General features: G+C 38.9%; 1 protein-coding gene across 1 annotated transcript; it reads left to right on the top strand.

Annotated features, from left to right (window-relative positions):
* Positions 1-881: 881 nt before the first annotated feature.
* Positions 882-2643, top strand: LOC137005253 (uncharacterized). The gene is made up of 2 exons (XM_067366071.1): positions 882-2167; positions 2627-2643. Exon 1 carries the CDS (start codon positions 903-905, stop codon positions 1914-1916), a length of 1014 nt encoding a protein of 337 aa, XP_067222172.1. The 5' UTR covers positions 882-902; the 3' UTR covers positions 1917-2167; positions 2627-2643.
* Positions 2644-11568: the final 8925 nt, after the last annotated feature.

Genomic DNA, 11568 nt, shown 5'->3' with positions numbered 1-11568 from the left:
TTCTGCGGTGTTATCAGCGCACACTACTGGGGGTTTGAGTGAAGTATTGGGGTCAGTGCCAGCCATCTCACAACCACAACAGTTTAGCCCTCCTTTGCAGCACAGCAACATCGTGAATGAATAGGAGAAGGACAGATTCTGTACTATATTGAAAGACGTCGGAAACCATCTAAGAGAGAACAAACAAAGGAATCCACAAGTGTGCGGAAACTGTTGAAACACCATGATAAACTTGTTGTCCGTGATGGTGTGCTGTATAAGGTGAAAAGAGATCCAAAGCTAAACAAGAAAGTCTACCTGTTTGTTGTACCTGCTTCATTAAAAGCGCAAGTTCTCCATGGAATCCATGATACGGCGGGTCATCAAGGACGTAGCAGGACACTGTCATTGGCGAGACAAAGATTCTTCTGGATTGGAATGAAAAAAGATATTGATGATTATGTGAAGAACTGTCATCGATGTGTGGTTGGTAAAACCTCAGAACCCAATGCTTGTGCTCACTTAGAAAGTATCCGAACATCTGAACCGCTCGAGCTGGTTTGCATCGACTTTTGGTCGGCAGAGGTCAAAGAAGGAAAGTCTGTAGATGTGCTGATTGTGACGGATCATTTTACAAAAATGGCCCATGCGTTTCCATGCCAGAATCAGTCGGCCAAACAAGTTGCAAAAAGACTCTGGAATGACTTCTTTCTAGTTTATGGTTTCCCCAAAAGAATTCATTCTGACCAGGGGGCGAATTTCGAGAGCAAGCTAATCAAGGAACTATTGACCATGGCGGGTGTAGACAAGTCCCACACAACACGTACCACCCAATGGGGAACGGCATTGCTGAGAGGTTCAATAGGACTCTTGGTAGCATGATCAGGACATTGCCCCCTAAAGCAAAGGCAAAATGGCCGCAGATGTTGCAGCAACTTACCTTCTGTTACAACTGCACTGAACATGAGACAACGGGTTTTGCACCATTCTTTCTTATGTTTGGCAGAGTTCCTCGTCTCCCAATTGACATTCTGTTTCAAAATGTGCTTTCAAATGAGAATGTGGTGGATTACAAAGATTTTGTGTCCAAGCTGAAGAAAGATTTGCGTGAAGCAGCACACATAGCAAGGATGCACACTCTGAAAGAACAGGAACGGCATGGCAGACTTTACAACAGAAAGGTGAAGGGCTGTCCTCTGGCTGTTGGAGATAGAGTGTTGGTTGCGAACAGAGGTGAAAAAGGTAGAAGAAAAGTTTCTGACAAATGGGATTCATCTCCGTATGAAGTCATTGCTGTGTGTCCTGATATCAATGTTTACAGGATTCGAGAAATCAACTCAGACAAAGTGAGAGTGGTCCATAGAAATCTTTTGTTACCTGTGAACTTCTTACCAGGTGATGAACCTCAGGAATCAGATCAAAAGGACAATGATGTGAATGATGAAATTGAAGTTCAAGGAGATGGAATTGACCATGACGACAGAACTGCAAACTGGATATTAAGTAATCCTAATGATTTTGCTGAAGAGGATGTTCATACAATCCATACAGATTCACTTGATGCGTCAGATTGTGTGTCAGTGATGCTGGACTCTGCAAGTGCTGGTGCTGGGAACCTGAATGACCGAAGTGATGTCAGAATGGAAATTGATGTCGAAAGAAGTGATCAAAATGTAACAATTGATTTTGATTTACCTGAAGTGGAAGGTCAAGATTCTGACTCGACTCAAGGAGAGCAATTCACAAATGACGTTATAAAGGAACCTGTGGTGTGCACACAGCCAAGACATGTTGAGGCTGTCGTAACTCAAGCTAGATTTGGCAGAGTCATTAAACCTACTAAAAGACTGATTTGTGAAATGAACAAACAACACATAGACAGTCCAGACTCTACAGTGAGTTCTTTTGTTTATTTAGTTAAAAGTATTTTCACATAAAATGTTACATTTGATTTCATGCAAAGTTGTACACAAAAAGAAGCAGATTGATACAGAGATTAGATATCAATTGAGTTATTACGTTATGAAATTTTGAGGTGTAACAGGCATCTCTTTAGTCTACTTTCAGAATGGGGTTAGGCGCCACCCTTGACTGTAGGTACTTCTTATGGAAGAATCTTTTGATTGACAGAAAATCCTACTCAGTGCGCAGTTTTTCTTCTCTTCTTTAGTAATTGGAAACATGAAGTGTGAGTTCCATATCTGTTTTTCTCTTTATCTTTGTTCACTGTTGGTTTTTCTTGTTATGGTATTTCCACATTAAGCAGGATTTAAGGGGGGTGTATGTAACGGGATAAATATCATAGTTCAAGGGTTCTTTAAATAAATCCTGCTGTAATGTGTTCACGCTTCCTATTGGTTGCGCTGGTGGCGCTATAGCCCACCGAGTTCGAACAATCTGCAGCAGAGCTAGAGAGAACTGCTGTGGGTGAGTCGTTTCTGCTGCAGCTCCATATTAAAAGTTAAAAATATAAGTTTCATGTCGAATGTAAGACGATGTACGAAGTGGATTGCACACATTGAACACTAGTTGACTTATAGAGTGTGTTTTCTGTTCATATTTTTGTGCATTTGGTAGTTTTATTTCCGTTTTTAATGAACCAAATCTTTCCATGTGCGTCATTCCATGTCCTCCCGAACTGGTGTAGTGTCTCGTATAGATGGAGCTGAAACAACTTTACTCACTACTCTCTATTTCTTCCACTGCTCTGTGCAGGTAATTGTTTTTGTATTTAAGAATTTACTATTTTGTAGAACATGTTGTTTTACGAAAATTTTTTTATTTCTAGTCATTTTATTCTGTTTAATATAAAGTGGATGATTATTATATCTTTATATTTAATATATTATAATATTTCTGTCTATGCATATTACTATCTGATATTGAAAACTACTATACGATCACAAAGCATTTAATTTAAGAAGCCAAATTGTTTATTGTTATATTGATAGCAGCAGAGCTAGAGAGAACTGCTGTGGATGGAGCTGAAACAACTTTACTCACTACTCTCTATTTCTTCCACTGCTCTGTGCAGGACAAATAAATACTGTGATCATCCGTATTCTGAGTTGCGTGTTAATGAAGGGTGAGACAAGACGGGCCAGAGAAAAACCAAAGAGGGTCACACATGGCTTCAATACTTCAAATACCATTAATAAAATATCACTGTATGTGGACGATATTTTGCTTTATATTACTCAACCACAGGTGAGCCTTCCTGTGGTACTCAAGATTATCACTACCTTTGGGAAATTTTCTGGCTTTAAAGTTAATTTTGAAAAAAGTGAACTCATGCCCATTGGTTTAAAGGATTTGTCCGTAATACATTCTTCCCCATTTAAAGTTTCCACAGAAAAAATTGTATACTTGAATTGTGGTTACGTGTAAATACTCTCTGCTCTTCAAAGCTAATTTTAACCCCTTATTGTGTAAGTTACAGAATTGTATACAGTATTGGATGACTCTCCCAATCTCTCTAATTGGCAGAATAAATGCAATAAAAATTATATTTCTTCCTCAAATATTATGTTTATTTCACAATATTCCAATACTTTTGCCCAAGTCCTTCTTTAAACATTTAGACTCGATCGTGGAATTATAAGAGTCACAGAATCAAAAAAATTCATCTTTGTAAACCCAAACTTGAGGGGGGTTTGGCTTTGCCGGATTTTCGCCTTTACTATTGGGCTACTCACAAGTTTTTGCACTATTGCCCCAGATTGGCTTCAGATAGAGCGAGATTACTGCCATCCTTATGATATTGGTGCAGTGTTACTCTCCCCAGTGATACTAGATCAAGCAGCAGTTAATAATATTGTCATTAAGACTCAATTACGTGTTTGGAGACAGAGACAACAGAAATATAACCTCCAAAAACATTTTTTCAGATTTTTACAAATAAGGGATTACTTGCGTACACATAATGTTTCCCTAGACGAGATCCCACCTTCAGTCATTGATGATTGTCTCACACAGTTCAGGGAAAACAAATGTCAGCTATCTTTAATTTATGGAAGGTTACTAACAATTATTTCCCCCACTACAAAGTTGACCAGAGAGGAATGGGAGCGAGAGATTGGAATTGGAATCTCAGAAGAGATTTGGCAGAGTGGATTGGAGGATATTGATAAACAATCGATCAACACTAGATTATGCCTCATTCAGTTTAAGGTCCTACATAGATTACACTTCTCTAAAAAGAAATTACATAGGATTTTCCCCAATGTCTTTCCTATTTGTGATAAGTGCAAAGCAGAAGATGCCGATTTAGTTTATAGTTTTATTTTCTGTCATAAAATACAGGGATTCTGGTGTGAGTTTTTTTTTTTTTGAACTTTATTATGAATACACACAAAACAAAAAGAAAGACAAAAAATACATGAACATTGTCCTGAGAGTGGGCTTCATACATTATTTACAATCAGAAACAAACAAATTAAGGCATAGATTGTGTCCTATTTCAGAAAGTCAATAGCTGGACCCCATCTTCTTTCAAAGGCTGTGACTTTTAGTTGCAGTTGTACTGTCAACCGTTCCATTAAATAAACTTGTCTTAACTTTTGTATCCATTGCGTAACGGTAGGTGGCTCAGGCTTTAACCAACAGATTGTTATCATTTTCCTAGCCGTCATTAAGAAGAGACGGAGAAGAAATGCTTGATCTTGTGAAAGGTTGTCTGGAAAAATGTCCAATAAAAAAGTTTGGGAGTCAAAAGATATGTTCACTTTTAGTAAATTTTCCACAACGCCCTTAATGTCCCTCCAAAAGCAATGTATGATGGGGCAGTCCCAAAAAATATGAGTTTGATCACAGACCAATTCACATTTCCTCCAACATTTGTCACTCATACTACTCTTGGTGAGGAAAGATTTCAACGGAGTCCTGAAAAACCTGATTTTTGCCTTCCAATCAAATTCCCTCCAGATCTGACTGCCCACACCCTTATGACAACCAGAACATATATTAACCCAAACATTGTCATCCAAGGTAACATTCATCTCCATTTCCCATTGTTGTTTTATATGTTGTGTATTATCTGACATGTCAAGCAACAATTTTTTGTACAGCAAGGACATTTGTTTTTTCATTACACCACCATTTTCAATCAAATTAATAAAATGTTTCTCTATATTTGTAGGTTCACTTCTTATCAGGTCCCAATCGTTATGTTTTGTGACATAGCTCCTTATTTGATAATACTTATATAGATCACTTGAGGGTAACTTAAATTTCGCTCTTAGTTGGGCAAAGGTTTTAACCCTTTCGACCGTGAGTTTAAAATATTCTAACTGTCCCCAGAGTGAGTTTTTTTAAGGCGACCGTTATTTTAGAACGTTCGCCTTTAATGTTTCCATAGCGATGCGTCTTGCGTGTCACGAGCGCTGAATGCAGCAACAATAACACTGTATGACAGATGGATCACTATTATTTAGTTTTTCCTTTTTTATTTAAAATATTCGCAAAATTGCTTACCATGTCATCAACTATCTGATATTCCGATTCTCAAATATGTGTAAGTGAGTGTGCTTTGTCATTTTAAAACCTTTATAAACGATCTTTATCTTGATCTATAATGCGAGATGGGCGCCGCCATCTTAGTTTGCGCTGCAGTTCACAGAGTCCTGTCAGTCGGATTTACATAGGTTAATTCATAATTTTCTTCCGAAATATATGCAAGTAAGTGGCTGGTGAACTGGAAGAATAATAGAGTAAACTTTATAGTTACTTAGGCCCATTATGTGTGTCTGATATGAATAAATGTCGCCAAATTATATTTGTTATTGCTGCTTCCACTGATGTCAGACATCAATGTGTAAATTATAAACGCTTAATGTATTGTTTTAATGGTGCTTATGCATATTTAAATGTCTGAAACCTTAAAATAAACATTATGTGCCTGAAAACACTGCATAGCTGTGATATATGACAAGAGCTGCGCGCGTCCGTCTTGTAGCCAGAGCGCGAAAGCACAGTTTGAATCGGGCAGTTATGTGACGTCGCTGAACGTTCGAAATCCCATATGTGGTACCGTACGCCCAGGGGCACTGAAATAAAAATCCCATATGTGGGACCGTACCGCTCAAAGGGTTAAATACTTTTCCATCAAATAATTGATTTACTGTGAGGAGACCTCTCTCAGCCCATCCTCGAAAACCGCTAATGTCTGATAAGGATGGGAGGAAATCAATAATTCGATCAATGGTCATAGCTCGAGATAAAGCAGTCTTTCCCTTCAACAGCTTTTGGACCTTATTCCAAATCTTTAAAGTATGTTTGACCCATAAATTTGAAATTATTTTTTTTCTGAGACTGCAGGTTGAGAAATGGGAGCTGAGAGAGAGAGATTCCCGGCACCGAATATTCCTCCATAGATACCCACTGTGACTCCGGATCCCGGATGATCCATGCTACTACAGCTTTTATTTGGGCATCCCAATAATACAACTTGAAGTTTGGTAAATTTAAGCCCCCATTTTCCTTAGCCGACATTAAAATTTTTAGGCGCACTCTTGGTCTTTTGTTCTGCCATATAAATTTTGACAATAGCTTTTCTAGAGATTTAAAAATAGATTGTGGTACAACAACAGGTAGATTTTGGAATAAAAATAATAGTCTTGGAAGAATATTCATTCTTATAGATTCAATTCTACCCAAAAGAGAAAGCAGTAGTACATCCCATCTGTTTAAATCAGATCTGATTTCCTTTAACAATTTGTCATAATTAGATGAAAACAACTGCTTAGTCCTGGGGGTAAGAATTACTCCAAGATATCTAAACCCATGCTTGGAGTGTCTAAATGAAACAAGATTATCCAGCTGCAATGGCCAAGTCCCCACAATCATCAAGGCTTCGGATTTATTTGTATTAATTTTATAACCTGATACCATACTGTATTCCTTGAGACTGTGAAGCAAAGCTGGAACAGAAGTAATAGGGTTTTCCAGAAATAATAAAATATCATCAGCGAAAAGTGACAATTTATGCTGAACATTTGATTCATCTCTTATTCCCTGTATGAGAGGATTGGATCTAATCCGTTCAGCTAACAGTTCTATACTCAAAGCAAATAGAGAGGGTGAAAGAACCTCACCCTGCCTGGTACCGCGTCCCAGTGGGAAAAATTTGGAACAGTGCCCATTAACCCTTACTCGTGACTTTGGATTCTTATAGAAAGTTTGGATCCACTTTATAAACGTCTCATTAAAGCCCATGTGCCTCAATGCCTGTTGTAGGAAGCCCCAATCCACCCGATCAAAAGCCTTCTCAGCATCCAAGCTGAGAAGCATTGATGGGGTATTCCTTTTCTGTGCCACTATTTGGAGGTTTAAAGCTCTTCGAACATTGACGGTCCCCTGTCTGCTGGCGATAAAGCCAGTCTGATCGGTTTTTCTCATATATTTTTGCATTCTATTTGCAATGATGGCAGTCAGTATCTTTAAATCCACGCAGAGGAGACTGATGGGGCGATAAGACGAGCACAAAGTAGGATCTTTACCATCTTTATAAATGACACTAATAATCGCTTCAGACCATGACTGAGGAGGATCCCCCTCTGAAAGTGCATAATTATAAACTTTATCCAAAAGAGGCGTAAGCTCTCCTTCAAACATTTTATAATATTCACCTGGGAGGCCGTCCACTCCCGGAGATTTATTATTTTTAAGTTTTAAAATACTGTTTTTTATTTCCTCTCTTGTAATTGGGCGTGTCAATAGATCGGCTTCATCCTGCCACATCCTTGGGTTGCGATAGCATTTCCCCAGAATTTGGACACCTAATTCTATGGACAACTACTAATACTTTTAATACTACATAATACTTTTGATTTGTAAATCGAAGCTGCCCCTCTGCTTTATAGGTTAATAAATCATTTAATTTCTGCCTATTTTCTTTCAACTTATTAAAAGTGTCATTATTTTGTACTATTTGGTAATCTTTCTCTAACAGTCTAATTTTATTTTCCAATTCTAATTGTTCTGCAAGCCTCTCTCGCTTTAATCTTGATGAAATTGCAATAATGTTTCCTCTCAGGGCACATTTGGCTCCCTCCCATAACATTGATGGACTTACGGTCTCATTGTCATTAAATTGAATATACTCTAATAACCCTTTCCTAATTTGTTGTTGAATCGCTTCGTTATTTAAAATAGATACATTTGCTCTCCAGTATTTACTCAGGACTCAGGACTCAGCTTTAATGTCAAAGAGACTGGAGCGTGATCTGAGATGGTAATTGCTTCAATATTACATTGGGTCACTCTATAGAAATCTACACCTGTCATCAAAAACATATCTAATCTAGAGTGACTACCGTGTACATTTAAAAAAAAAGTGAAATCTTTTTCCTTGGGATGCAAGCGACGCCAAACATCTATCAAACCCAACTCGTCCATCAGTGCACAGAGAGTTAAAGATTTCCTGGTCCTTGGACCAAAGTCAGCAGGGAGTCTATCTACATATGCTCTCAGAACACAGTTAAAATCTCCCCCTATAAGAACAGTCCCTTCAGCATTGTCTGCTATCAAGGATGCAATATTTTTAAAGAAAATTGGACAATCCTCATTTGGGGCATATAAATACACTAGAGTCATTTTAATGCCCCCTATACATCCAATAACCATAAAAAATCTCCCCTCCTTATCAGTAAAAGTTTTCTCATGGCAAAAATACACTGACTTGCTAAAAAGTATAGCAACTCCCCTTTTCCTCCCACTTTGGTCCGAGGAACTATATTGCTGATCTACCCACTCTCTCCTCAGCTTCATATGCTCCTTATCAGAGAGATGCATTTCCTGTAACATTGCTATGGCACAGTTAAACTTTTTCAGTTGATTCAGCACTTTTTTCCTTTTAATTGGACTACCTAAGCCTTTAACATTATACGTAACACAAATTAAACTATCCATCTGTTATTCTGTTGTATATTCAACTACTATAACCCTTTCTTGAATCTCGTAAGGATCACTATAAGAGGAGTCATTACTAAAAATAACAATATGGCCCATCAAAAGTCTCAGGACAAAAAAAAACATTTACAAATGAACACATAAATAACAATTTGAACAATGTAGGCTTCCATATACCCAGCTGGGTCAAAACGTGGATCTTTTGACTCAAACCTGAATGACCCAGTCCCCGACGGAGGCTGGTGACTGGTCCTCCGTGGGGGAAAAAAAATAAAAAATAATTAATAATAAAAAAAAAAAAAGATAAAACACGCCGTGTGCGGTATCGCTGTCGCTCCCAGAGCGCTTCGTTAGCGACTTGGTTGTGGATAGGTAGTCCTCCACTTAGTAGTTCTTGCATCTCGTCCATATTGGAAATTCCCACTTTTCTTCTCCTAACTATACTAGTTTAATTAGATAGATGTACTCGGCGAAGATATAAATTAGTTATCCTTGTTGAAGTAGGCTTTAATTTCGGCGTTGGTGAGTGTCGCTTGTCCTCCAATGGGTCTCCTTCCCGCTGTATTCCACCCGTCTTGGCACAGCTCCATCTCCAGTCGCTCCCTCTCATCCACTCGGGCATGCACCCCCAACTTCTCAAGCGCTGGCACAGCGTCTGCCAATGTCGGGTAGGTCTTCACGCCATCCTCCATAAAAACTCTCAGCTGGGAAAACACACTTTGCCTTAATGTTCTTCATCTTTAGCTGCTTTACTGTATCACGCACCAGTGCCCTTTTCTTCTGCAGCTCGGGAGAGAAGTCATGATCGAAGTAGATCTGTTTTCCTTCGTACATAACTTTTTTCAGCTCCCAGGCCTGTCTCAGTATGGTTTCTTTTACTGAAAAGTCCAGAAACCTAACGACCAGCGAACGAGGGGCTGCTTCAGGGTTTTTGGGCTTAGCAGTGAGCGCCCTGTAGCTGAAGAACAGAATTAAGCAAATCATGTACAAACCGCTTAACATCTCTTCCCTCGCATCCTTCAGCCACGTTATAAATTCTCAGATTGTTTTGCCTTAAACGATTTTGCATATCTTCACATCGTGCATTCAAATCCATCTCTCGATGCAGTAAGTGACGAAGGGCCCGCTCATGACGCCTAGCTGTGTCTTCATTAGCACTGATACAGTCCTCCGCCTCCGCGGTTCTCTTTTGTAGATCAATAAGCTCTCCTTTCAGTTCCCCGAAAGACGTTTCCAACCTTGTTAAAGTTAGCTGAGTCTGAGTGTGTCCATCTTGGTTGTCTTTCCTCAGCTTTTCGAGCTCTGCCAGAATTTTTGACTCTGAGTCTCGCATATTAACATCCGATTGCGCACTCTGTGCTTGCATCAGAGTTAGCTGCTTCAAGTTTTCGCCTTTTTCCTTAACTGAGTCCTGTTTAGATTGTCCTCTACCTCTAGTTGTCGACATGTCGAATTTATTAAGAATCGCCGAGTATTATACTGGTTTTATTAGGAAATTTTTAAACTTTTGGACGGAGCGATTCCCTCACGCTGCTGTCAGCATGGCGTCACCCGGAAGTCTCCCGGTGTGAGGTTTTTAAAGTGCTTTCAGATGTCCTTGATGTATACTTGGACCCAAACCCAGTGCTCATTATATTAGGGCATTCTGATTATACATATTCATTTAACAGTGTTCAACAGAAATTCCTTACATATTGTTTGATAATCGCCAAGAAGCTGATATTACTGTTCTGGAAAACGGTTAATCCTCCTACTGCTAAACTATGGCTTGAAGAACTGATATCTACTCTGCACCTGGAACGAACCAGATACCTTTTAAAAGGCAACATTGGACAGTTTCACAAGATCTGGGACCCTTTCTTCTGTTACCTCGAGAGGAATTCTATCCCTTAACGCAATGTATTGTAACTTAAAGCTGTTTTGATTGTCACTGCATTGTAAATTTACAGGCTGGGGAAGGGGTGTTACATTTAATGTGTTGTTTTTTTTTTGTTGTTTTGTTTGTTTGTTTTTGTAAGTTTTTGTGCATATCAGAAAACTAATCCTAGAATTTCTGATAATTGCAAAGTTATTCTATGACTGAATAAACTCATTTGACAAAAAAGAATACAACATAGATGACATGAAATGTTTAAACTGAGAAAATGTATAATTTTAAGGGAAAAATAAGTTGATTTTCAATTTCATGGCATCAACGCATCTCAAAAATTTGGGACAAGGCCATGTTTACCACTGTGTGGCATTCCCTCTTCTTTTTATAACAGTCTGCAAACGTCTGGGGACTGAGGAGACAAGTTGCTCAAGTTAAGGAATAGGAATGTTGTCCCATTCTTGTCTAATACAGGCTTCTAGTTGCTCAACTGTCTTAGGTCTTCTTTGTCACATCTTCCTCTTTATGATGCACCAAATGTTTTCTATGGGTGAAAGATCTGGACTGCAAGCTGGCCATTTCAGTACCCGGATCCTTCTTCTATACAGCCATAATGTTGTAATTGATGCAGTATGTGGTCTGGCATTGTCATGGTGGAAAATGCAAGGTGTTCCCTGAAAGAGACGATGTCTGGATGGGAGCATATGTTGTTCTAGAACTTGGATATACCTTTCAGCATTGATGGTGCCTTTCCAGATGTGTAAGCTGCTCATGCCACACGCACTCATGCAACCCCATTGCATCAGGGATGC

This window comes from Chanodichthys erythropterus, chromosome 17 (assembly GCF_024489055.1).
Source record: "Chanodichthys erythropterus isolate Z2021 chromosome 17, ASM2448905v1, whole genome shotgun sequence".
In the NCBI taxonomy this organism is placed as follows: domain Eukaryota; kingdom Metazoa; phylum Chordata; class Actinopteri; order Cypriniformes; family Xenocyprididae; genus Chanodichthys; species Chanodichthys erythropterus.
The sequence above is the reverse complement of the archived record's forward strand: the minus strand, read 5'-3'. Positions and strand labels throughout refer to the sequence as shown.

Coding starts and splice junctions, on each gene's coding strand:
- LOC137005253 (XM_067366071.1), top strand. CDS start 903: ATGTTGCAGCAACTTACCTTCTGTTACAACTGCACTGAACATGAGACA.